General features: G+C 38.9%; 2 protein-coding genes across 2 annotated transcripts in view; both read left to right on the top strand.

Annotated features, from left to right (window-relative positions):
* The window catches only part of LOC135479664 (guanine nucleotide exchange factor DBS-like), a 71,175-nt gene extending 65,188 nt beyond the window's left edge, over nt 1-5,987 (top strand). Inside the window, 8 exon segments of the mRNA XM_064759559.1 lie at nt 69-197; nt 622-828; nt 1,193-1,285; nt 1,993-2,071; nt 2,485-2,569; nt 2,779-2,995; nt 3,700-3,925; nt 4,863-5,987. Of these exon segments, the coding sequence (XP_064615629.1) occupies nt 69-197; nt 622-828; nt 1,193-1,285; nt 1,993-2,071; nt 2,485-2,569; nt 2,779-2,995; nt 3,700-3,925; nt 4,863-4,936 (1,110 nt within the window). The 3' untranslated portion in view covers nt 4,937-5,987.
* Nucleotides 5,988-10,240: 4,253 nt separating this feature from the next.
* On the top strand, nt 10,241-27,034 carry LOC135479722 (cytochrome P450 3A24-like). The gene is made up of 15 exons (XM_064759624.1): nt 10,241-10,292; nt 11,096-11,167; nt 12,714-12,814; nt 14,553-14,652; nt 17,716-17,768; nt 18,911-19,010; nt 19,273-19,392; nt 20,234-20,322; nt 20,528-20,676; nt 21,140-21,270; nt 22,157-22,250; nt 22,793-22,950; nt 23,369-23,457; nt 24,828-24,965; nt 25,433-27,034. Exons 3-15 carry the CDS (start codon nt 12,738-12,740, stop codon nt 25,665-25,667), a joined length of 1,533 nt encoding a protein of 510 aa, XP_064615694.1. The 5' UTR covers nt 10,241-10,292; nt 11,096-11,167; nt 12,714-12,737; the 3' UTR covers nt 25,668-27,034.
* Nucleotides 27,035-27,897: the final 863 nt, after the last annotated feature.

The following is a 27,897-nucleotide window of genomic DNA, read 5'->3' as shown; positions in this document are numbered from 1 at the left end:
TAGGGAATGCATTCATCCCTATAAAATCACGCATAATTATAAGCTGCCATTTTGATTTTGGTGAGCAGGAGATGCTAAAGTACACGGAAGATGACCCAGAATGTGAAGCGGAACTGAAGGAAGCTCTGAACACCATGCTGGGTCTGCTCAAATATGTCAACGATCTCATGCATCAGGTTGCCATCAAAGGGTTCCCTGTGAGTAAAACTGGAATCAATTTCAGGGTTTTTTTTATTTTTTCATTGGACTATAGCATGTTTATGAAGTTGTTGGTGAAAGGGACATTTCTGTAGGTAAGAAGTTTTCTGATTACAGGTGAGCCTTTTGCAGCATATATTTGTAATAGCCGCCGTGTTGTATGTGAAATATTCCTGAGTATGGCAACAACAGTCAAATAAATAAATAAATTAAACGTGTAATAATTTGAGTTCAAAATAATATTCATCCTTAATACCAATGTATAATAGTGATTTGGGCTTTTCCCTGAGAGTATATCACTTTTCACCTAGAAAATAATCTTTAGATATATTACAAATGTCATTCAGAAATGATAAGCAAATGATACTCTGCTTGCACTACTGTAAAGGTCTTCTTATTCCCTTTTTTGTTTTTTGTTCATAGGGCAAGCTAGCAGATCAGGGTAGACTACTCATGCAGGGTAGTTTTAATGTATGGACAGAGCATAAGAAGGACAAAATCAAAGATCTGCGGTTCAAACCCCGACATCGGCATATATTTTTGTACGAGCGGTCCATAATGCTGTGTAAAAAGAGAGATGATGTTCAACATGCAGAGAGAGCTGTGTATAGCTTTAAAAATTTGCTAAAGGTAAGTCTCAGTAATAATATTTGTTCGACTAATATAGGCGACTTATATTTTGAAACCATTCATTAAAATATATCACATTGCATATTCTTATTTTGAGATTTTTTTTGTAAAAAAAACCCCCAAAAGTGAGTTAATATTTTTATCTGCCAAATGATAGTTTCCTCCATCCATAAATTTGACTGTTGTAGTATTAAAGTCAAAAGTTCTTGAGTATGGCATTAAAATAAATATTAAACAAAAATTATTTAATATTTGATACCCCTATTTGTGAAAGACTGACAACTCAAGCAGTTAATCAATGAGTATATAAAGTCATGCTTGCTTTGTTTAGGAAGATCATGTTTATTTTCACTTATATCAACAGACTTCCCAAGTTGGACTGACTGAAAGTATAAAAGGTGACAAGAAGAAGTTTGAGCTGTGGTTACCTGGTCATGAAGAAGTCTACACAATACGGGTGAGTGACCACTTCATTCTTTCCTGGTTTTCTGTAACGCTTGTTTTGTCAGAGCAATTTACATTTTAATTATATGATATTGTCTCATCCCACATTTTCATTACCAGGTGCTTAGCAGTGGTTTCTACACTATTTCACTGAAATCATTAAACTCACTTGTTGTAGCAGGTGGGGCCTCCGTGGCTGAGTTGGTTAGCGCACTAGCGCAGCGTAATGACCCAGACGCCTTGCTGTGAGTTTAAGTCCAGCTCATGCTGACTTCCTTTCTGGCTGTAAGTGGGAAGGTTTGCCAGCAACCTGCGCATGATCGTGGGTTTCCCCCGAGCTCTGCATGGTTTCCTCCCACCATAATGCTGGCCGCCGTCGTATAAGTGAAATATTCTTGAGTACAGCGTAAAGTATTAATCAAATAAATCAATAAATAAATCTTGAAGCAGGTAATTACACTGTAAATAATTATACCCAAAGGTTAGTATTTATAAATGCGCTTACAGATGCACAGTAAGGCATAAAATGATGCCAACAACTATGTTTTTCTGATGAGAAATTAACCAAACTTCACATAAAATTTTCCTTCTTTTTTTCCCTTTTATTCCACTTTAATAACTGAAGGGTAGAGTAACTAAATGTTCAAGTATGTGTCGTCATCCCTTGTAAAAATTGTTTAAAAAATTTCATGTTTTAACTATCACACTTTTTTGTGATAGGCTCCAAACATGTCTGTCAAGGAAGAGTGGGTGAAGGAGATCAAAAAGGTGCTACTGAACCAGTTTGATCAAATTAAAGGTGAGATTTTATGCACCTTTTGCTTATTTCTTCACTGCTTGCAGTACATCACAACTTCTACAGCAGAGGTATTTTAAGACTTTTTATTTGGACTGTCCTGTTTGAGCAGATGTATATTTTACTGGGGTTTTTTTTAAGCCCACAAGAAATGATAGGGTTGATGACCACTTCCCTTAAAATATACTAAACAACCCGTTGCAAGTTCTCTGGTTTACAGCTAGACAGTGCAAAGATATTGCATGTGCTGTGTTTGTAGATTGTTTGTATTGGTACTACTTGAATTTAGTCTGTTGGATTTAATCTGTAGAAGTGTCTGTTGATTAGTACCAAGGGAGATAACTGCAAGGCCATGTCAGTTTCCATTCGCAGAAATTTTGGCATGTTTTTACACCCAGATGTTTTGTGTTTTGCAGTGCGAAGACGGTCCTACCAGCAAATAAGAGAAGAAGATTTGATTAAAGATCCCGTTGTCAAGGGAACAGAAATATCAATGGACAGGTAAAAGTTTTAAAAGTACCATAAAGTGGTTTACATATATCCTCTGAATATTGAAAATTCATTTTAAAGACGAAATATGAGGATCCCAAGTACACAATATAATTTATGAAGTGTGCCTTTCGGATGAAAACTGAAAGTGTGTTCCTTAACATTATTGCAATGTCATAAGTGTTGTGACTGATGACAAACTTATTTGGTTTATGTTCTAGTGAATGTATAGAGTCCAGTTGGAAGTCAAGTCAAGGAAACAACAATTACGGGCCTTCAAGTCGTATAGGTCAGGAGATGATCATCTCCCCGCCTCTAGACCCTCAGGAAGATGATCAGGGCTGGTCCAGTGGGGAGTTCTCAAACAGTGAAGAAGAGGTGTGGTCTCATGATGCTGTGGCTCCACATGAGGGGGGATCAGAGCACGGTTATTGTGAGGTATGTTCATGATTGACTTACACAGCGGTGATTCAAGAAGTAAAAGTTTCTTTTGAGTTACAAATTGCTCAAGACAGTTGTACTGAAATTTCCCATTGGTGTTAGGGTGAAGATTACTCCAAAGATGTCGGCATATTTAAGGATTTGCACTTACCATTCACCATTGCTCTGGGACACCAATTCATATGTTTTAACAGTAACCTAAATAGGCGTCAAAATCATAAGGCAAAGCGAAGATAAAGCAATTCAAAGATAAGAACGGATTTTAGCCTCTTCAGTGGAGCTTACATGAGCATTCACTGATGATACTGACTTAATTATATCTCAAATTTCATCTATAGCTATGACTTATTTTGCCAGATTCTGAGAGGTGTATTGTTGTTAGAAAAGTGTTTTTATTTTTGCTTGAAAAGTAGGATGAAAGGATGATACCCTTGTGGAAAAATATAAGTTACAGGTCCAAAATTTTATGATATTTATTTGCCTCTGAAAATGTTCATTTTGGGACAGAATTTGTTATTTATAGGAATTCACCCTGTTTTATTTTGGTGTCTGTTTATGTATTTATTTGGGAGATTCTTTCCAAATTAAGCAAAATTCTGCTCTGTTGTTGGGAATTTTTTTTTGCCGGGGTAGGGGGGGGGAGGGGGAGTCATTTTAAATTTTTTTTTCTAAGAAAGTTTTTCCTTTGTCTCTCCCTTCAGCCGGCTTACCTGCAGCAGTTCTCCTGCCTGGCAGAATACATACCCATGGACACAGGAGAATTGTCCCTGAAGGAAGGAGATGTGCTGGAAATCTTAAGAGTGGGGACGGAGGGCTGGTGGTATGCTCAGAACCCCATCACAGGAATGGAAGGTTGGGTACCAGCCAGCTATCTGGAACCTGTCCCTAAACGCAGTTCTCGCTCTACGCTGTCAACATCTAGCTTAGGTAAGACTTACCCTTGTTCAAAAGAAAGACCAATCCTTTAAAGAGAGAGAAGACAAAAGTCAAGTTGAAAACGATCTGAAAATACATTCACATTTCGCTGAGATTTTTTTCTTAATATTAAATTGAAGTCAGATTTGGAACAGCCAATAACATCTTCAACAGTAACATTTCTCTGGCCCTAAAACAGGTGTTTCATGCCAGATTCACTTCCTTGTTAACAAAGGCTTAGAAAAAGTTGTGATGTAGCTGGCAAAATTTCGTTATCAATATGAAAAGAAAATCTAAAAAGATGTAAATGGAAGTGTTTATAAATAAAGTTTTCAGTGACCTTTCTACTGATGTTAAATTTAATTTTGACTTACTTTTCTTTATATCATTATACCTAAAATCATACTTTGTGAATGAATAGCAGTGATGTAATCCAAATTATTTATCCCTGGAAAGAACAAGTATTTGATTTTTGTATTTATTTGACTGGCGTTATTTGCCATACTCAAGAATATTTCACTGATACGATGGTGGCCAACATTATGGTGGGAGGAAACCAGGCAGAGCCTGGGGTTAACCTACGACCATCCGCAGGTTGCTGGCAGACCTCACGTACGGCCAGAGAAGACGCCAGCATGAGCTGGACTTGAACTCACAGCGACCGCATTGGTGAGAGACTTCTGGGTCATTACACTGCGCTAGCAGGCTAACCAACTGAACCACGGAGACCCCAAGTATTTGACGCTAGCTTGTATATGCAGTTTGGTGTTTATAGTTTGCAAAATAGGAATACAAAGAAAAGGCAGAAAACATCCTTGTGATCCTGTACAAACAGACCGCTCGCTTGATTATCTATAAAATACATGAAGTTGGTGTCTTAATTTTCATAATAGGCATGATTAGGTCATAGTCCTATCAGTCATGGAGTTTTCTTGATTGCTGTTTTCAGATTCCTGGAGGAAAGGTGCCAGTCGAAACAGCCTCAACAGTGCAACAAGTCCCGGTGAAGAAACAACCGTGTGACAGTGGAGAGAAAAATTGTCTAAAATATTTGTCATTTGGTCAAGACTTTCAGGGTGCCATGGTCAAGCACTAGTCATGTTTCCACAGTGCAAAATCGGTGTCTTCATAATTCGTGTCTTGATGGAAGCTGTTTTGTAATTCCTTTTGTCTAGAGATGAAGTGTGTTTCCCAACATGCACCAGCCATGAGACCATTTCCTATTCATATCTCCATGGTAACTGGGGCTCTGTTGTCACAGCAATGACAAAATGGAAATAATGATGGATTACAATAAATTTCCAAATTTATACTCAGACTATGTGATGTTGTTACGTACATGTTTTATCATCATGCACTTTTGTAGTTTTCTAAATTATTGTTGACATTTTGTTAAGTTGTGACTCATGTTTGGGTAAGAAAAAAAAGTTATTGCAGTCTTGTTTTAGTCTAAGCTACAAATGTGGTAATGGGCCATCGGTCAGAATACAGAGATATGCTGAAATGCATTTTGTTGCCGCTATTTGTTGAATGAAGGCATTCCAAAAAATTTGGTGTTGACGGCAATGATTCCATATTAACATTTTAGTCCTTTTTAAGACATGTTGGTAAATTTATTTCCAAGGTGTTTCTGGCAGACCTATCCTTCGCAATGTCATCATCAACGACTGTAACTGATGAAGTCTACAATATATTCCTTCAGTTAACCACTATGCTGAACTAGTCAATAAAATATTGTAAAACATATGACATAATATTTATTCATTTGTACTGGTGACATATCTAGTTACGGCATTGCCTCAGAATACTGTCCATATGTACTTTACAATTACAAAGAATATCATTGTTCACACTATTGATTGTTATATGACGTTGATGCAACAATCATGGACACTTGATTGTAATGTCATATTGTTGATAAAGCAGTCATGGAACAGTGTTCATTGTGTGTGGAATATGACATTGTGAATACGGCAATCATGCAACACTGTTGATTATAATATGACATTGTTGATACAGCAGTCATAGAAAACTATAATTTGACATTCTGGATACGAGTATGTGATTTACGGCATTGCATACGGCATTGCATTAGCTATTTGTTATCTGATATTTTGTATACTGCATTACTCTTGCAGTACATGCTTTTGCTTCATCTATAGGCTGACAGTTGCATAGAAACCTGATACTTTCTTATAGGTTAGTTGCCCACCCAGCGGAGAATATGGTGATGTTTGTACGGGTAATAATTTTTTATTGTCCACAACATTTTACATTCCATGTTTCTTCAACATCTGACAGATATTGCAATTCCAGATGGTGGCATTGCAGTTCCAGATGGTGGCATTGCATTTTCAGTTTTGCCCGAGATGAGACAACATTGTCTGGGTTCAGAAACTACCGTGACATATATTTAGGCTATTCGAAATTGAGTTTAGACTTGTGACATTAGACAAATGGAAATACATATGATCTAACTTTGGCCTGGAGGTTTTAAAGTTGCGTGATTTTTGTGGAAAGAAGCAAATATAACATTGTTTTCGGTATTATTCAGCTTTTAGAATAATGAATGTTCACCCCAAAAAAATTATCTAACCTTTGTATTTGGGGATCTGTAAAGGTGTGAATTTCTACTCCTTTTTATCGCAAAATCTGTGTATATGCACAATAGTGTTTCACAAGCCTTAGATATATTCACTTGCAAATTAAAGATTTGAGGCCTATTAATTGAGGAAGTTTACTTTCCAATGATGTTATTTTTTTCCGTGTGTATTTTCAAATATTTCTATTTACTAAAGGCAGCTTTCTTTTAAAAAGGGATCGATATTTTTAAAACTGCCTTAAAGGATTTGTCCTTAAAGCTTTATTGCATGTACAGTGACAATTAAAATATGTACCGTTGGGAATTCGACAGTTAATTGAGAGTAGTTTGTTAATCACATTTCAAACCAAGGTTCGATGTGCATGTATAACTAAAATGCCAAGTGCTGCTTTGAATTAAAGTAATCTGTTTGACCAGGTCAGCAAATTTTGTCAGAAATATTGAACATTGAATGTTTGTCCCTTTTCCAACATTTGCACAAGGTATCTACTGTTTTTTCAAGGACGACGTTTTGTGGTATTTGACCTCTCGACCATCACCTGTTCTGCCATGATGGCACTTTGTATTACAGCGACCTCAAACCAGCTGCTTTTTTGATTTCCTTTAAAGACTGAAGAATGAAATTGTTTTGCACGTATTCATTGACCTTTATGGTTTCAAGGTTTCGCAGTTTATATTACATGCTTGTCCATGTGGCATGGGTTTATTTATGTTTAATGGCGGTTTTTTAATCTTTTTGATTTAATATTGTTTTTTGCCATCTTCCGTTTTAATATGTGTTTCTTTATGATGTTAGTTCTGCTGCCAAATATTTTGTTAGCTGAAACTTTCATGAAAACTTCACCGTTATGCAATTTTAATTAATTTTGGAAATGTATTTTGTTATCACTTATAGAAACGACACCAGTCTTTGCAGGTCGGAGAGGTTACTAAAAGACCTGTCGAGTAACATCTTTAAAATTGAATTTAGACCAATTGTCAAAGAAGCATCATTGGTAAACCGTTAACGCCATCTTGTACTTGCCGTCATTTGGACGATTATTTTCATACCCCGTGAAAGTTCTGACGTGACAATATACGAATGCAAATTAGATGGGTATCTGGCGAACAGCAGTCAACCAGAACCCAGGATGACGCGGTATTCTGACCACATGCACAATGTCTTATAGAGCGACATTTGGTTATGGAGAAGATTCAAACTGGTTATTGAGAATCCTTGAAAAAGTGTTGGTTTTTGATGTACGTCCTTGAAAGTATTTGGCTATTTGATGTTAAGTATTAAATTTGCATTATCTTCGAATTAGACAAAATAAATAAGCTACCAAAACAGTACTCTTCACATGGAGGTTTGTAGCTCAGCTCAGTGGTACTTGAAGTAGGGGAAAACCTAGTATAATAGGTCATAGTAATAACAGGGAAAGTGTCGTCTTGGAGGTTTCACCGGAGCAAACCCAGTATATCTGCTACCTGTTGGTTTTTAAAAACTTTTCCACCAATATCTACCACAATGGCTTTGTTGTTACCGGACGCATTAACGTGCAAACATGCACACAAATTGCTACAAAACTCAATTGAATCTCCAAGCCTGTGTATTTTGAAAGGTGTCAAAATGTTAGTGTTGGCGATATCTGTGATGACGTATGACAAATAGAGGTGTTTGTTCTATTTATTAATACCGTTATATTGTAAATACGTTATTTCTCATACGTTTGACTCATATCACCTGTTACAACGTGTACATAGTATGTCTAATTCGTAGGTTTCTTCTTTTTGTTTTCTTCAAATTGTTATATCATTGGTGAAATAACAGATATTCAAATCCTGCTTGGTGGGGTTTGCGTACATGATATAGACTCCAATATTTATCCACGTTTCCCTCGCGAATCTGTAAATAAAGATGGGAATAAATTATTGCCGCAAACTTTAAATTCTGTTTCAATGGGTTTTTGCTCAGTTTTATTCGTACTCCGGTTTCCTCATCCAATAAAACCACCCGCCTCCGTGTAAGTGAAACATCCACCTGTCATAGAGCGGACTTGAATCGCTGCACTGGTGTTGATTCCACACGGGAACAAATGGCTCGAATGGCAGAGTGTATCACGAGTTCACTGTCCGCATACGAGATTTTCAACCCCACTTCTCCAGGGAAACGATATTGAAATAAAGCGCTTTCCGTGCTCTTTTTACACTTACACATTCGGATCAGCTGATACGAGAACACTGCACTCGGGTTACACACTTATGTGGATTCGAATACAGCCTCTGGGGCATATTCAGATGGCTGTACTACAGTTGATCCCACGCGAGAATGGGGTTTCGATCAAATGGGAAAATGTAACACGAGTTCACTGTCGCGAACAAAATGTATCATGCGTCATTTCTCCGGGGTTGGCACTGGGTGCTACAGGAATGATGATATTGAAATAAAGCGTTCTCTGCATTTTTTGGCAATTACACATTATGATCAGCTTTTACAAGAACAACTACATTTGTTTTACACACTTACCTCTATTGGAATACGCGCAGTGTCCTAGCTGAGGGCCCGAAAAGCAACACACTTGAGCAAAAAAAACCTGAAAACTTCCACGTGTGATTATGGAATCAGTTCCCAATTACAACTTCCCTCTTTCGGTTGCATTCTTGGCATAGGAATCGTCTAAACTTTGAGCAGGTATATGCGTTTTATTGTTAGCCTGAAATTGGCGAGTGTCTGAAGTGACACAAGGGGTATATTCGATTTGCTGCCCTCGTGTTGGTGCCACACCAGAACGAGGTTTTCAATGCCAACATTTAACACATGACCACTCCCCATTTCTCCGGGGGTGGAACGGTATGCAACAAGGGGCTGCATTTGAACGTGCACATTCGTGTCAACGAACAGGAGAGCACTTCATTCGGGTTACACGTGGCTTCAAATACAGCCAAGGTGTCCGGTAGTGATGAGGTTGTGAGTGGAAGCTCCTTGACATTGCTAGCCCGTACAGCTGATGGAACAGAAAGGTTCAGTTTTTGACTGTCATTCTATGTATTTTACGGCTACTTTTCCACAGACTGGGCAAGGTATGTTTCAACCATTTTAATACTTTTCGGAGCTTCAGCTTGATTTGCTCTTAGTTTCATTTTGTATGGAAATGAGGTAAAATATACCGCAGGCCTGCAGTGTTAGGTATCATCTGGATAGGTACACTGAAATGAACAATGAACAACGTTACAGTATACATATGCTAGAGAATGGAGACATTTTGAGCAGACATTCCTTTAAATCTGAGAACTTCAGTAGTTTGAATGAAAATGGGGAGTATCGGCTGTAGACTGGACCATTGACGAGGGATGGGCGACATACATTATACAGTCAGTATTTTACTGTGGGGTTCGAAGCTCTGAATTTGAATAGCTAAATTTTGATGCGCTCTCGGAGCTTTCTGGTGGTATTGTGGAGTGATCTCCCCTGGACTAGTAAACGTTTGTGGTAGGCTTTTCGCTTCTAGGTAACATGCTGAAGCCGACAGCCCTGAGTTTGGCAGCAGACACATCTTTCTCTGCTCTATTTATCCCACGATGCGCTGCGTTATGACGTCATAGGTAAACTTTTATACAGTATGGTAAATGCCCACACGTCCCTCCCGGTTTAAAAAGTATGTCATATACCATATAAAGCATATACCTTTCAGTGCAGACAGCCGATGTCTGAAGGGCTCAGGTAGCACATGAGTGCGACTGGGACAAAAAACTGGTTTGGAAATACTAACTGTGGATTCGAGAAGATAATAGCCCCAGGTAGGGAAACAAGTGTAAATGATTTATTTTTCATATTTTGTGGCATATCTTTTTTCATTTTCCTTAAAACTCTTCTGTTTATGGCGTCTTTTCATGTATTTTTTAAGATCACCAGTCAGGGTGCGTCTACACTTGACATAAATTCGGGCAAATGATGGACAGCTATAGTCAACGAAAGCACTAGTGGGCAAATGGAACTCGTTCACAGTATGGGAGTGAGAGAATACTTTTAAAACTATACACTAAATGTACTCGTAGGATCCCCAAAATGTATATATTATGTCTACCTGCATGAACATACTGTTAGCAGGCTTCGATACAGAAGCCAAACATAACTCGCGGTGTCATGCAGCGTTCTCTTTTCATACGAGTAGGTCTACGGCTACAAGACACACGTAGTTCTCCATTGTCAATGGGCAGTAAACCATAACGCCGATCTTCAGGTTCTCCGACGTCTGAAGAAGTCTTTCGCGCTCTAAATGCAGTTCTGAGTGTTGAAATAAATCTTCTTACACAAAAGTAAAAGATACAAACATTTTGCCTGTGTGTGAAGATAAACAAAAGTTGCTCTGGCGTCAAGAGCACTGTGTCACTGGCAGTATGGTCTATAAAACTCAGGTATGTAACTGGATGTAATTCAGTGAAAAGACATCTAAAAAGTTAATAAAAGTTAAAAGCTGGACTTTCTGTTTTACGCTCACTTCAGTTTTATGTTCTTCTCCTTAACTTTTAATACTATCAAGTTGGAATTTCAACAAAATGACATTCGAGAAAATTTCTGCAACAATTTTTTTACCTTCCAGCAGCTGTTATCTGGTCCAGAACCGATTCAAGAACATACGTTGAGGAAAGAGATAGAGCGACTAAAAAGTCCCGTAAGTTTTTCAAAGCTTTAGCTGAATATAATTTAAACATTATAAGTTCTGTATAAGTTTTGTATAATTCGCCTATGTATACACAATGTTATATGTTTCTAACAATACATTTTAAAAGTGAAGCCTATGAATCATTGTAAATTAGAAGAAAATACTAAACATTGCAGATGATGGAGCCTCACATCATACACATTTTACGAAAGAGTCCGCTATCTGTATTTGATGCTGTGTAACACTTCAATTTCACGGTACTCAGTACAGTATTCCTACATCACAGCAAGGGCTGTGTAACACTTCAATTTCACGGTACTCAGTACAGTATTCATACATCACAGGAAGTGTAACACTTCAATTTCACGGTACTCGGTACAGTACTCATACATCACAGGAAATGCTGTGTAACACTTCAATTTCACGGTACTCAGTACAGTACTCATACATCACAGGAAGTGCTGTGTAACACTTCAATTTCACGGTACTCAGTACAGTACTCATATATCACAGGAAGTGCTGTGTAACACTGCAATTTCACGGTACTCAGTACAGTACTCATACATCACAGGAAGTGCTGTGTAACACTGCAATTTCACGGTACTCAGTACAGTACTCATACATCACAGGAAGTGCTGTGTAACACTTCAATTTCACGGTACTCAGTACAGTACTCATACATCACAGGAAGTGCTGTGTAACACTGCAATTTCACGGTACTCAGTACAGTACTCATACATCACAGGAAGTGCTGTGTAACACTTCAATTTCACGGTACTCAGTACAGTACTCATACATCACAGGAAGTGCTGTGTAACACTTCAATTTCACGGTACTCAGTACAGTACTCATACATCACAGGAAGTGCTGTGTAACACTTCAATTTCACGGTACTCAGTACAGTATTCATACATCACAGGAAGTGCTGTGTAACACTTCAATTTCACGGTACTCAGTACAGTATTCATACATTACCGGAGAAGGCAAATAAAATTAAAATCTGTGTGATCTGTATGTATAATAAGAAGTATGACACCTCAGAGCTTGAACCCCATTCTCTCGCTAGCAGTTCCTCAAGTAGACCTATCTTCTTTTATACATTTCAACGTTGATGGTTTTGATCTTCTACACGTAATGTAACTGTACAACTTACAGTTATATATCATCTGCCTTACCTTACGACTTGCCTTGGTAATTTTTAATTTTATTTACATATAACATGTTTGTTGTAACCTCCGTGGCTTGCAGTACGACATGTGTGGGTTAAATAGACACTTTTACAAAGTTAAACTACAAAACAGTTATATTGATGAAGTAAAAATTAATATTGGGATGGTGGGAGGTAGAGGTAATGGCAGTGTTCGCATTGTCCGGGTCTATACTGGTACAAGAAAAAAAAACAAAAAAAAAACAAAACAAACAAAAAACCCAGATGAACTGCACAGCTGTATTAATAAGGCTTGCATGTAACTAGCTGCAGGCGGTACATTAAAATAACACTAATAAATAAGGTGCTATAATAAATGCGTCGGGGTTGATATTAACATTTTTGCAGGAGACATTGTGGCCACAACACGCCATGACGGACATGGACGTCTTTCTGAACACTCCGGATACATCTTTACTGTTGGCAGTCACTGTAGGCATTCTGCTTCTGTAAGTTTTACAAGCGACGATTTTTTTTTACGTGTATAGAGTTTTCTTTGCAAAAAAAAGATCTCTGTGTAATAGTCAACTTTAACAGTATTTGCTGGGCCGCATCTTTAAGTTAATAGGTTTGTCGTGTTACCATGTACAGGTGAGTGGTTTACGCCGGGCACACAAGTCTTCTGGTTCTGCAGCTACCTGCGGATGGTCCTGAGTTTCCCCCGGGCTCTGTCCGGTTTCCTCCCACCATAATGCTGGCTGCCGTCGTATAAGTGAAATTCGGCGTAAATCACCAATCCAAACAGCATAACGCTGATCGCCCTCATAAGTGAAAAATTCTTGAACACCGCCTTCGTTTATTGGATAGATTTAAACAAATATCGGTCGACAAGAGACGTTGGTGCGTTTGTAGCGTATAAAAGGAAGCCAGATTTGAACACCTTACTTCGTAGACAATTTTAGTTGTCAATATACGTTAGTTAGTTTATGAGTTTAATCTGATTATACCGTTTTGGATGTCATAAATTCTATTGGCTAATAGTAGGCCCTATAGTCTGTTCTTTACTGTAAAAGCGAAAAGGTCTTGTTACAAAAAGTTCATTTAAAGGAATACAGAACCGACGCTGGTTGACTGACAGCGGAGATAAGGTTTCCTATGTGAATCTCTGTCGTCTTGGTCACGCTTGAATAAATCTGCCATACCTAAACTTCAGCTTAGGCTAAGCATACCCTGGCTTTGCCTATTTCTCACACCAGCCAATCACAATCGATTCTATGTCCCTTTAAAAGGATACAGAAGTCGATGTTGATCATAATCAAGAATGATGAAGTTCTTTTGTTATCCTAAAGTAGCGACACTACTATTAGGTTACAAGGCAAATCATAATTCCGTAACGTCTGCCGGTACCGGTATATGTTCCATTGTCTGTAGAAGCCAAAACAGTTTCTAATCCGGTATTGCACAGGAAATTTGTACATTCCATAACTTTCATTATTTGTGGAGACATAGGAGGTCGACTTCGCTTCTCTGGCCTTTTGCACAGTCACACGTTCTACGACGCTCGTCTGGCCGTTTGCATGGATTAACATTCGATAGCGCTTGTGTGGCCGTTTGTGCATTCTAACGTTCGACGATAATCGTGTGGCCGTTTGCACAGATTAACGTTCACTTCAATAACGCTTGAGGAATCCTTAGAGTGCATGTAATGTGATTCCCTGCTGCAGGATGGATTTCCACTGCTCTTTTAGTTAGTGCTGCTTCACTGAGTCGACTTACCGAAGGCAAGTAAGCCGCAGGGTCCCAAGCCATTATACTGATACGGGTCAACCAGTCGTTGCACTATCCCCTTCATGCTGAAAGCTAAGCGAGAAAGTTACAACTTCCTCTTTTAAAGTCTTAGGTGTGACTCGACCCAGGTTTGACTTTGGATATACCCCTCACGAAGCAGAACGATCTACCAACTGTGCTATCGAGGCTGGCACGATTCTTGAGTACTTTTTCTACCTTTGGCAAATTATAGATGAAATCCAGATGTACTCAGACAATTCAAAGAGTCTTATAATTTGCGCAAAAGACCCCCAAACTGAGAGTTGGGATTGCCTGCAAACTCCATGGCCAAGGTCAGCTGCGTTTTGGGGGTTAGGATTAACGGATATTATTCCCTGAGCTGCACTCCCATCCCCTGTTCACGTTTAAATACGTCCATGGTTGGTGAACATTTAAGCTATCATTGAGATTCTTTTACAGTATCACATTCTGGCGGTTCCGCTCTCAGGCCCTGTACACACTTCCGGGGCCATCCTCACCATGGAACCCCTTAGGGACATTTTTACAGGTGGTGAAAAAGGTACGTGGCCTCGTACGACGTGTTTTACATGGAGTTATACAGATATTATATCATATACGAGACTTATCGTTTCATTAGATTACATAAGGTCTAATCATCTCTTAATAAATAAAATGACATTATATCGGGTGGGCATAAAACAATTGGCCGTACTTTGACACTTAATATCTCCGAAACCCTCTTACGTCAGCTTCTAAAAATTTACACACTCAAAAGATATTATGTCCTAAGTATACAGACCAAATTTCAATTTCAAGATTTCTGTTCATGGGACCAAAATCAAACCAGAGTCAAAAACACATGTTCTGGACATTTCAAAATGATGTTCTACCTTGTTTTACTTGAAAAGGTGATCAACTGGTCCTCCATCTTCTTGGTAGGCGGCGCGCAAACGTTTCTACAATGAACTTAATCCATGAGTCCCGAATCTCCTTACGAGTATTTTTTTTCAGCAGTCCTTGATGCGTGTCCCACAGGTGCAGCGCGCGCTCTACTCATGACACCTGGCAGGTGATGCAATGTAGGTCACCGGAACGTGCGTTTTCGAGGCTATGTTTTCATTTTAACCCTGTGTACAGACTACTCAAGCTATGACTTTGAAAATTGGTCAGTATATTAACAAAATCATGCCATTTGAATGTCTAAAGTTTTAAAGGGTTTACAAAGGATAATAGAGCAATGCAGCATCAAAGTACGGCCCATTTTTTTATGCCCACCCGATATATGGTAAATTTGGGATGTCTCCTCGCAGATCGGCAGCACAATGGCACTGGAACCGCTCACTAGTGTGGCCGGCTCATGCTCTCCGGGCTTACGAGGGGAGGTTTACAGACGGTCAGGGTTTCCTCCCAACATGGTGCTGGCCGCCTAAAGCATGCAACTTGTGGAAATTTAACCTGTTCCGTCTTTATCGGACATGGTTGAATGCATACTTCTCATAGTAAGGAGATTCATGTAAATTTAAGAATTAAGTCTGAGCTTTTAACACACATGGGCTAATGTTTTATGATAGTTCTCACCAGTACAGTAACCTCACGGAGACCAATAATCAACATTCATTGCTGAAAAGATGTGTGCACAAAAGATGTTTTTTCCCGTCCGTCTGTCAGGTAAAGCTAGAGCCGAAACATTCAGAACAAAAAATATTCCCGAGTACGGTGTAAAACACCAATGAAATAAATAAGTGAATAAATAAGTAAGTTCAAAGCCTTGATAATGATAATGTATATTAATATAAAGACTGCTATAGCTACAAATTAGGAAGTCTTGTGTGTACACTGTTTACAACACGTTTTAGGTTAAAATGCCTTCGGTCATACCACACATTTGACATAGATTTTATCCATGGCGGAGAGTAAGTTCCATTTTTATGAAGTAAAACAAGATATTGTACATTGCTTGACTAAATCTGTTGGCTTTACCAGAAAGTAATTTGTACAAAGATCTAACGGTTCTGGATTTCATAGTACTATAACTGGGAGAGAATCGATGCCCAGACATATTTGCAGACAGACACGCAGACATTTCTTGTGTTGAAGTTAGACACAAAAATGTCGGAGATGAAACAAACAGGATGGCTGTAAACTTCCGCTTCTAACCTTCTCAGATTAGTTCAAGTAGTTTTCTAACAAAACAAGTGATTCAGTTTTGTCACTAGATATCAAGTGTAAATATTTGAAATGTGATGGTTTGTAATAAAAAATGTAATAATGCTTCTTGTCTTATTTTCCTCTTATTTCTACATATTCATAATGCTGGCCAGCGTCGCATAAGTGAAATACTCTTGCGGACGGCGAAGAACACCAAGTATTAAAGGTCCTATGTTATATATCGGGCGTAAATAAAGATGTCTGCATAAAAAGAGCGGTATAAAAAGATGAAAATTCAGTAAAATTCACGTGAAATTCAGTAAATGTTGATCTCAAATTACATCAGTTAATAGAGGGAAATGACTAAATGTTTACATCAATGAGGTTTAGACATAGTAAACAGATGAACAATAAACAGAAGGAGTACCTCTTCTTGAAGGGGAAATAAAACTCCTCCATTTCTTAATATGCAGTTTAGGAAGTTTAATATCATATAACAGTACACAAATATGTCTCAACCTTCATTTTGTGGGGTCAAAATGGTTTTCTAAAGGCTGACAGTCTAACGTCAACGATGACAGCTCTCAAACCAGTGGGGAAGTTTAAATGCGGTGCTAAGCCCGCTGAGCTTAGAAAATATTGAAATTAGTTGTTGATACGGATAGGTTCATCAATGAGTTATTTTATTAGGTAAGTGAAACCAAATCCATACACGTAGGCCGTGGGCCGAAATTAGCACAGGCCTGCAATATGCATATGCATGAGAGGTGGGCGAGCAGCAAGACTTGCAACAACAACACAACACAATGTTAAATAATGGTTAGTGCAACAAATATAAATAATCCCACAAATACAGAACGTACGCAACGTGTATAATATGAAGTCTGTTCAAGTTTATTTAAGTTGTAGTCTAAATCGTCATGCAAGCCCGGATCTGAAGGCTCCGAGTTTTCCATGTCAAATTCGTACGTTAACAGTCGTGGATTTATGGTTCAGACTGATAAGGCGGTCCTCAAATTCAAATTATTATTATTAATTTATTCTTCATTTTCATTCAGTTAAAATGTCTTGATGCAGTAGCCTCAGGGAAATCTAATCCTCGCGCGTTTCTTACCAGGGAACCATTAAAGGATGTAATTGTACTGGACAAAACAATCAAATGCTGTATGCGAAATTCACCTTTGATTTTTATTTTTTTTTAGGAGTATATTTAATAAAATGTGTGCACTCGCATACGCTGAAAATGTATTCGGCCAATGGATATCCCGTTTACCGTGAAGTTGAGTTCATTTGCGCAAGGTCACTGCTTTTACAGCGGAAATTCTTCAGAGTCAATACGACAGTGTGGGACTGAATTTCATGTTAGGTTTGTACACGTTCGTCCGTTAATACTGAAACTCGTGGATCCAGCTCTGTAGTCTAAACTATAAATTGGTTTTCGACACTTTCAATTCTCTCCATGTTTGTCTTTTAGGGAATCACACAGTACGACATTGAATGCGCGGAGAAGTATGGAAAGACATATGGGTGAGTCCTCTTCTATTCTGATCTTCGTCTCTTCTTCCCACCCCTTACCGTCCCGTCCCTTCTCGTCTCGTCTTTGGAAGACATAGCAACAATCCATCACTTCTTTTTAACGTTCAATTCTCATTGAATCAGTCAGATAATTTTATACTTGTCACGAGGAACCGCCACTGGATCATATGGTAAAAGCAGTACGTCAGCCTCGCTGTGGCTGTCAGTCTCCTGACCAATGAGGTAGCGTGTACGAATTCAGCCCATGCTGCACCCGCTGTGGCTATAAGTCAGGGGGTTTGTCAGGTACATCTTTTGATGTGGCTTATAATGAACACTAAGATTTCATTCATCCATAAACCTAACTGACGTCATACATATTTATTTATTTGATTGGTGTTTCAGTACTCAAGAATATTTCACTTATGCGATGGAGGTCAGCATTATGGTGGGAGGAAACCGGATAGAATCCGGAAAAAACCCACGTCATGCATGTTAAAAGGCCTTGAGTACCGTACATATGGCGTTGAACACAAATCAAAGGAATAAATACTCGTACCTCTGACTAGCCCCTGGAGTTTCAGTATTGATCGGTGTATAGTGATGGTTATATCACGGAAGTTGATGAATGTAGGTTTGTAGGTTTTCCTATTTACTCTTATTATTGAACATGTACAAAGTTGCTAACGATTCATGTATGCAGGGACTCATGTTACATTTTATATTACTCTCATATATATGGAAATAGAACTTGATAAAGATGGAGATTACTGGCCAACATTTGTTGGTTTATACACATGTATGAGTGTATGAAAGCTGACTCCGTCCTAGTATAGATAGGTGTGATTCACCTAAAATGTTAATCTGTCACCATTAGTGATTCTTGGAACCATTGTTAAAAGTTCTACATTTATTTTTATTTCACCTAATTCTGCTTAAGCCTATGTACAAGGTGGGTTTATGTTGCTGTTTATTTTTTTTTAACATTTACCTGCACAGGTATAAAAAAAAACAGCAACTCAGGAATTTTGGCAAGAGGCCGGATTTCACGGGTTACATATGATCATTTTCCATCTATCATACTTCCGCTGCTCCTCTTCGTTTACTCTCCATTCTGTATAGCTTTTAGGACGCTTTTTGATTATCTGTTTCAGTGACTGGATGGGCAGTGTGTATTCCATTGTTACCACAGATGCCGACATTATTCGCGAGGTGTTTGTCAAGGAATTCAAAGTTTTTCCAAATCCCGTGTTTGTACGTACTACGAAATATTTATTCGTTTATTTAGCTAACTCAATAAGTTTTCTCTTAAACTAGGCCGGTCAAATTTTGTGTGTGGAGGAAATCGGAGTGCCAGGCATAAACTACTGACACTGGTCAATTACTCCTGAATAATTTGTTTGTAAATAGACAATGGACAAGCTCTTTATGAGTTATTTATACGTTTTAACATAACATGCGCAGTGCAGAGGTAAAGACAATGTCCTTAACACATACACAATGTCTGACTTTACAGCAATTTAAGTCTCCTCATGACATACAGCGAAACGCATTACCGTTTATCTACGACTACCCTCACTGGAAGGCTGTCAGAAGTATTGTCACACCTACGTTCAGCTCCGGAAAACTCAAGCGGGTAAGACGGACTTTTCTATGCAGGTTCCTTTTTTGAAAGAATAGACACCGCAACAGAGCTGAAGCGTTTGAAAGCATTTAACTATCGCAAGAAAAATCTTAAAAAATCCATGAAAGTATTTTATGCACAATTCTAACTGTCTGCTGTTCTAGATTTCTTTCCCTGTAATAGCTGCATTGAAAATCCGGCGCACTAGGTTGTTGAATCAACTACATTTCCCTTCTAATATTGGTTTGAATAGAGGCTAATATATGAAAGCTCCGTATTCGGTAGATCCAAAAGGAGTTTGACGTCATTTGATGAAATATTTTAGTAATTTACCTGTCCTTGGAAACTCCTTGTGAAATTCTGGAAAATCTTATCCAATCAGAACCAGTCCAGCCAGCATTTCCATCGGCTATTTAACTCTATCAGATTAAGACACGCTAGAAACCTGGGTCTGTATTTGGCAAACGCCTGAAGAATTAAGTCAAAAATTCAAGCTGACCTACAGTTAAAGTATCTTGCTCCAGGAAGTTTAAAATGTGTACACTGATTCTTCACTGCAGAACAATGTACCAGTCACACTTTGAGTTCTTTCCTCTTATGAGTTTGGCTTTTCAGGCAGTGGCAGTTTTTTACTTAAGTCTTAAGTTGATCGATAAATACGGACCTAGATCTTGATCCTTGATCATTTGCATCGTTAACATTATTAGAAATGTTATTTATTAAACGTATTTTTAAGAAAAGATCGGACAGTTTTCTTTTCAAATACCACGCGGATATCTTCGAACATCATTTATAATAATAGGTTACATGTAACCGTATTTAATCGTTTCAAACGTTTTTTTTATTACTTCAGATGTCAGTTTTCATGGTAGATTCTATTGACAGCGTGATGAAGAATGTCCTTACAGCGGCTGATGAAGGAAGAACGATGGAGATGAAAGAGTAAGAAGACATTCGCGTTTACGTCTAGAAAATCTATTAGCGTAAGAAAAACGTAACCCATAACGACCAATCTCCCTTCTAGTTACAAGGGCTCCAAGTTCAATTTCAAACCTAGCCATAGCGAAAATTGAGCCAAAAAACAACCTATTTACAAAAAAGCTGTTAGCAATGTCTGTATCAGTTATATATGTTGTTCTTGTTGCAGAATATACGGGTCCTACACAATGAAGGTTATCTCGGCGGCTGCATTTGGACTTGATATTGACACTCAAAACGAGCCCAACCATCCATTTATTCAGAATTCGACCAAGGCCATTTCTGAGATTCTAGGCAATCGAATAACAGTTGTTGCAAGTAAGTGTTGATAATCAAGTTCAGTGATGACGGCCTCACTTTAAATCTTCCATATAGTAACGTTTGTCAGGCTCTGCGGTGGATGCCCAAAAAACAATGTTTTACCAAAAGTTGAGCGCCTTGAATTTAACAGTTCGAAGTGCTAGGATCCGAATGTTAGCCTTAAACCTGGCTGTCAAATTTTGACGAGGTTAAGTTAGCAGTGAGATTAAAAACCATATCTGAGGTAAATTAACAAGAGGCCGAGTTTCATCGGTTACGTGTTAACATTTCCCAACTATCACACTGTCGCTGCTGCTCAGATGTTACTCTATATGTTACAATTCTATTATTGTATTACAATTAGCCTAAGCCTACATTGTAAAGAGATACCTAGGTTGTATCTCTTTATTTACACTGTAAAAGTTTCGCGCATCTTGTGACGTCATGACATCATCGCACTGATTGTCGTCTGCTGTTATAGAGATGTTTCCTGTACTAAAACCTTTGACCCCGTTGATTGGCCTCGTCAGTCGACCAGGACCCTCTCTGCAGTACCTGGACTCCATTCTGACATCCACCATGAAGAACAGGCGGGAAACTGGAGATTCAAAGGTTTTTAATATGTTGTTTTTATATTATGTTACACCGATTTTGTCTGTCTGTCCGTCTGTCTGTCTGTCCTTGTCTGTCTTGTTTGTATTCGTGTCCGGGCTATCTCCAACAGTTTTCCACATAGTTTTAATTTCTGATGGATACATTGCGACTCACATTTGTAAATTGCCATGGTAACCAGATAGCTATTTTCCTTATTTAGAGCAACATGTGAATGTTTTCGTCAAAAGATCACCGCTTCGGTGGCCTAATAGTTACAGCGTCCGCCTCGAAGTCGGGTGACCCGGGACCAAACCCGGGTCGAATCATACCAAAGACTTTAAAAATGGTACTTGTTGCTGCCTCGCGTGGCGCTCAACATTGAGCGGTTAGAGCAAGGAAGCATGACTGGTTGGCCTGGTGTCAGCATAATGTAACTGGGTGGGGTGTAATGTATGATGTCTTCTGCATCATACTTCAGTGGCGGCAGCACTTTGGTGGCATGGACTCGCCCTACCAAGACACAATATATGTACACACTCCTAATGACTCCTCGTTATTTGAGTACGATGTTAAACCCCTAGCATTCATTCATTGATTCGTCATAAGACTTGTCTTGTTTTCTAAGCTAAATTAGCTAAGTAACACGCCTATACATTGTATTCATGGTTATTCATGGAAAAACGGCAGAAGCAAAACAGTGTTCACTTGGTTGCGGCAACTTCGTATATCGTGAGGTAAGTACTAAAGCCCGTTCAGTACTAAATATACATGTACACGTATATATGCCAGTATGTAAAATCAAGGAAGGGGGTAATCTTGAAATCGGCCAATATCGAAACTCCGTATTTTAATGGGACATATCTGTAGCGATGTGATTTTCATCTTTTTGATTTTTTTTCACCAGCGTAAAGACCTTCTTCAGTTGTTAATCGAGGCCAAACTAGAGGATAGCCAAGTCAACCCTCAGGATCCAACAAACGGAGGAATCGCCAAGCGAGGTACAAGTTCATGTCTTTTTTTTCCTTAGGTGAAACTTATAATGGTGCAGACACTTATGCCATAGGACATAAAGAAACATTGTATTCTGACTGAAAGACGGTATGAATAATGGTTGAAGTCATGATATGTTTAACTTTCAGTTTAATAAAGCATGTTAAAATTTGGCCCAAATGAAATTGGTCTTGGCCTGTGGTCAAGTGAATATAGCGTCAAAGCCATAATCATTCCTCCATTTGTCACTTTTTTTTCATAAATGACAAATCAGAAACTTTGTATTGCGAAAACACTTGTCTTATTAGTAATTGGCATTGGCATGTAAATTGTACAAGAAAAAGAGTGAGGTGGAGGGTTCGAATCCTGATGTCGCTGCTGCGGTTTTGTGTCTGGAGATTTATTACGTAGCTGGCCTATAGAATTGAAATTCAGCTCTCTTCACCCACAAGGCTGGCCGCAGTGTAACAAAAGTTAATTTGTGCATTATTAGCATCAATACAATCAGTGAAATAAACTGAAGCTCTTGTATCCTGCTCATGTTACTCAGATCTCAGCGATATTGAGATACGAGCCCAAGCCATCGTCTTCATGTTGGCCGGATACGAAACAACGGCTACTACTCTGTCGTTCATGTCGTACCTGCTAGCTAACCATCCGGACATCCAGAGACGACTGTGTATGGAAATTGACGACGTCTTGGAAGGCGTAAGTCAATTTATTAACTACGCTTTTCTGTGTGTTTCCTAACAGCTATCCTCAGGGAAATACTAATGTAAACATCCACGTCATCATCTGTCTTTATTACATTTTCACTACAATGTCATCATTATCTTCATTCCACCATCTGTGTTATTAATACTGCATTGTTTATCTGTCGATAACGTCCCTATAGTGTCTTCATCGTAAAGGCGTGGACAAACCATATTCGTCGTCTTAAACATTAACATTGCCTTTATCGCTTCGGGATATTCGTCATTATGTATATCCCCATGTAATAACTGTTCTCTATTTTATCGGCATTATTGCCTCAGAAATTATTAATATGGTGTTAATTAAGAGCAATTGTCATATCTGAAATATCCATCTATTTCTGCTAATATGTTCCGTTTCGTTTGAATTTCAGAAAACACCTGACTATGTTAACATCCAACAATTGCCCTATTTAGAAATGTGCTTGCACGAGAGCATGAGACTTTTTCCGCCAATTTTAAGGTAGGTTCCAATGAATGCCCGATTACTGTTCAGTTATGTGATCGTTGTTCAACGATATCCTCAAGCAGTTATGTGATCGTTGTTCAACGATATCCTCAAGGATTTTTCATATGTACGATGACGGTCAGTGGAGAAAAACTGGAGTGCCCAGCCTAAAACACCACCTTTGGCAGGTTACTTAGAAACTTTCCTACGTGTGACAAACAGATATGCCCAGCCTAAAACACTACCTTTGGCAGGTTACTTACAAACTTTCCTACGTGTGACGAACGGATATGCATACATGTGGGTGGACGACAACTCTTCAACAAACGTTAGACTACCCAAACGCTCATACGATTGTCGTCGACCTCTCCTTGTCAGCTAGGCCCCAGGAACAGCGATAGCGGGAGAGTCTTCAAATTCGATTCAAAACGCCCGGATTCAACATGTTTGTCGTACGTCCTTGCGACTGAAAATCAAGCGCTTTTAACACCCGGCCAGTACCCGCTTCCTTAATACTGTCGGCAAGGTTGTTTTTGTTAAGAGGAGATACCAAATAAAAGTGAATGACCGAATGGCCTTGGAAGTCATTTAAGTTTATAATTTGTGACAATATTACAAACAGGATATTTCTTGAATTTTCAAGCAATTTCCATGAGACTTGTCCTGTGTTTTCCAGGTTTTTGGACCTGCATTTGTCGCCAAAGAGACAAAGGCGCACAAAAATTTGTAGTTTTGTAGTCACCATATTGTTCGGATTAAAATGTCTATATTTCATCTTTTATTTCGAAACTTTAAAAAGCGGCTGAGGTGTACCTGAGGTACATGATCACTTCATTATATTAAAAAAAACTTTCCTGTAAACGCTTTATCTCATAACACATACCATGGCTGTTTTTGAAAGTAATAGGTCATTAAGTTACATTTTATAGCAGGCTAGTAACCTCTTGAAACAGTATCTGTCATGCTTCAGCACATGTGCAACTAGTCAGACAGAAGATGCCTATTGTTTTTCATTGACCTTTACTTCCATTATTGTGTCATCTGTTGCAGCATTGTTTATTGCCGAATGGTGTTTTATTGCAGAGTATTTTTGTGGCGCTTTGCTGTCAGTGTATTTGATTTTACTTGGATATCTGAATGGTGATTTCAAATGTATTTAATAGTCCTGCATTTCCTGTAATTAAGCGATTGATGAAGGGTTTTGTACACCGGAATTCGATTTCGCGTCCACATTAATAACGAGCAAACGAATTAGTGCCAGGTTCATTTCATAACTGCTGGAGATATAAAGTTCGGAATTTCGGACTGGCTTTGTTTTTCACTATGGTTTCCCCAACAACAGACCAATCCACAGGACGATAATGTAAGTTGCGTACACTTTTCAGATTAAGCAGAGGAGCTGAGGAGGACATTTCTATTAAGGGTCACTTCATATCCAAAGGTACCGGGATTTCTGTTCCCGTGTACGTTCTTCACAGAGACCCCGAATATTGGCCCAACCCTGACAAGTTTGATCCCGAGAGGTAAGGACAAACCTGGTAGTTGTCGGCGTTTAAGAAGAACCCACAGAGATTGAAGCGTTTTACTACGTGTTGCATCTGCTATGGAGGCTGTCTCCCAAGTGTGGACCCAATTTTAAAGCAGTATATTTTTACGATGGCAACCATTATACAAAACGTTACAAACTGTTTAATGAGTGTTGGTACGAAGGGCGAGAAAATTGGATACCATACTCAATTCACTTTCGTGATTCATACACACTTACTACTCATCAGTATGAGAGACTGGTCCTGTTTTCAGCTAACTGGAAAACTGAGATTTCTGAAGTCCGCAGCGTGGGAGCGTGAGTTTCATAATTTGATGACGTGTGTTACGTCACCGTACATTTTCATGTCCTTCCACGTGCACGATTACGCATCTCCGGACCTGTGGCATGTTTCATTCTCTACACCACTACCAAGACCAATCACATTTCTGGTTTCACTTTCAGATTTTCGCCACAGAATCAGGACAAGAATCACCCTTTCGCTCTCATTCCCTTCAGCGCCGGACCACGAAACTGCGTTGGGAAAAGAATGGCTTTAGTGGCTGCAAAGATTGCCATGGCAACGGTCTTGCAAAAAGTCAGTTTCGAAATTACTGCTGAAACTCAGGTATGTAAAGTAAATTGTGTTCGCGTGGTCGCGGAATACAATAATATTTGCAGGGGATGTCTGTCGAGGTAGTCATTTGTTGTATAGTATTCTTAGCATAGTCAGGAATAAGATAGCGACATTTTTTAAACATCTCTAAAAAGATAAGATCACATTTTAGACTGCTTAGAAACTACTGAGAACGAGTTAAAGGGACTAGAATAGATGCCAAGAAAGTCACGTAGAAAATGATCAAAATTTGATGTTTTTGTCTTTAGATCCCTGTCAAGCTGAAGAAGGACAGCTTTATTTGTACGGCTGAGGGTGGCATTCATCTGCGCTTGCGCAGGCGAAGCCTCATGACGTCAATTTAATATGACAAGGGAAGAAGCTGGAGGTGATCATTGGATACTGAGATAAAGAATAAAACTAGACTGCAAGCCTAGAAATAAGTAGGCTCAGTTGGTTAACGCGCTAGCGCAGCGTAATGACCCAGAAGCCTCTCACCTATGCGGTCGCTGTGAGTTCAAGTCCAGCTTATGCTGGCTTCCTCTCTGGCCGTAAGTGGGAAGGTCTGTCAGCGACCTACGGATGGTCTTGGGTTTCCTCCGGGCTCTGCCCGGTTTTCTACCACCATAATGCTGTCCGCCGTCATGTAAGTGAAATATTCTTGAGTACGGCGTAAAATACCAATCAAATAAATAAAATAAATAAATAGAAATAAGTGTTTTACATTTTTGAAACACCCCTTTGGAGGGAGTGGTACATGTACAGCCCGTGCTGTTTATGTTGGACGTGCTTGTATATGTTACTGAACGGAGGTTGGCTCATACCACTTTCTCACGAGAGGAATTTTTAAAAATACCTGAACATATTTTTAGTCTTGCAGTGTACCAGGAAAATGCCCTCAGGTGTCTGATGGTATTCGGTTGAACTGAGGTAAAAAAAAGTAATACAATATATAAAATTCAATAACCTTGTAATACAATATGCAGTGTGCGCCTGCAGGAAGTAACAGGGACGTTTGTGACAACTAAGATGTGTTGATAAGGACAGATTGGATCGTAATTTCTCAGTATACTCTAAAAAAATGTTCAATTGAAAGAATACTGATTCCTGTGTGGTACCCGGTAGGAGTATGTTTTTTGTGCAAATTTGGACGGAATTCTCATGTTCCAACAGAATTACGTTTGCAGGTAGAATAGTGTAGGTGTATTAAGTTGTCACAGTTGTCATAATCTGTTTTAGTGTTCCTCAGAAAACGTAATATAATTTACATTTAAGTGATTAGTTTTAGAGTGTAGCTACCATCACACTTGATCGGTGCAATACAGAAATGCGTTTTTTTATGTTTCTGCAACTGTGTACGTGTGTGTGTTTTTGTCTACGAGGTCTTGCCCATTACAAGAACGGCAATGGACGGTGCATTGGAAGGTGAACAACTGTCCGTTTTTAGCAGCTGGGACGTTTAAAGAATAATGGTATAAGAATAAATATTATGTATATTTGAACATACTAAAAGCTGTTATGTAGTCTCTTGTCAATGTGAAATAAACCCAGCTTTTTGACACATGAACACTGAGTCTTCGTGAATGTGAAATTAGTTGTAGGACATCTAATGAATCCTAACTCATTTCATTTCGTTAAATAATAATTACTAGAAGGGAGAACGAAACCTTGTTTAGTACATCGTTAGATGTGCTTTTCTTTAGATGCGCATTGCTAGGACAGAGATGCTGCGGATTCAGACTCGATCTTGCACGGATTGAGGTTTTGTGGATTCTCCCCCTTTTTGCGCCTTGGTGACAATAAGTTTTCAGCGAGGCTCATGTATGGCTGCATTTTCTATCGTGCATTGTTTTCCACTGTATGTGGTCTGCATACCCTTGTGAAAGTTCGGCACTAACTGGCCCAAGGTCGGTGTTTTACCCCAATAAAACTCACTCCCGCCTTACGTATGAAACTTGAAAGTTTCTCGAGTATGCAAAGCGCAGCCAGCTTTGGCTAAAACATATAGGAAAGGTCGGCAGATGGTTGCGGGTTTCCCTCGAGCTCTGCCCTGGTTTCCTTCCACCATAATGCTTGTCGGGAAAACATTCTTGTGTACGGCGTAAAACACCAATGAAAAAAATAAATATAAGAAAGACAGGAAGTTTACACCCAAAAAATGTTAGAAATGTTTGGGAAATGTTTTGGGAAATTATAGGAATGGGAGCAATTATCATGGCCTACTTGTAGCCAATAGCACCGACCTTTTGATTCACATCAAGGCAAAAATTAAGAGCAGATGTGAAGGTGGACTGACAAGGGGCCTTCTCTATAA

Source organism: Liolophura sinensis, chromosome 12 (genome assembly GCF_032854445.1).
Source record: "Liolophura sinensis isolate JHLJ2023 chromosome 12, CUHK_Ljap_v2, whole genome shotgun sequence".
NCBI lineage: Eukaryota > Metazoa > Mollusca > Polyplacophora > Chitonida > Chitonidae > Liolophura > Liolophura sinensis.
The sequence above is the reverse complement of the archived record's forward strand: the minus strand, read 5'-3'. Positions and strand labels throughout refer to the sequence as shown.

Coding starts and splice junctions, on each gene's coding strand:
- LOC135479722 (XM_064759624.1), top strand. CDS start 12,738: ATGACGGACATGGACGTCTTTCTGAACACTCCGGATACATCTTTACTG. Junction 22,251..22,792: donor CGGAGGAATCGCCAAGCGAG/GTACAAGTTCAT, acceptor CATGTTACTCAG/ATCTCAGCGATATTGAGATA. Junction 22,951..23,368: donor TTGACGACGTCTTGGAAGGC/GTAAGTCAATTT, acceptor TTTGAATTTCAG/AAAACACCTGACTATGTTAA.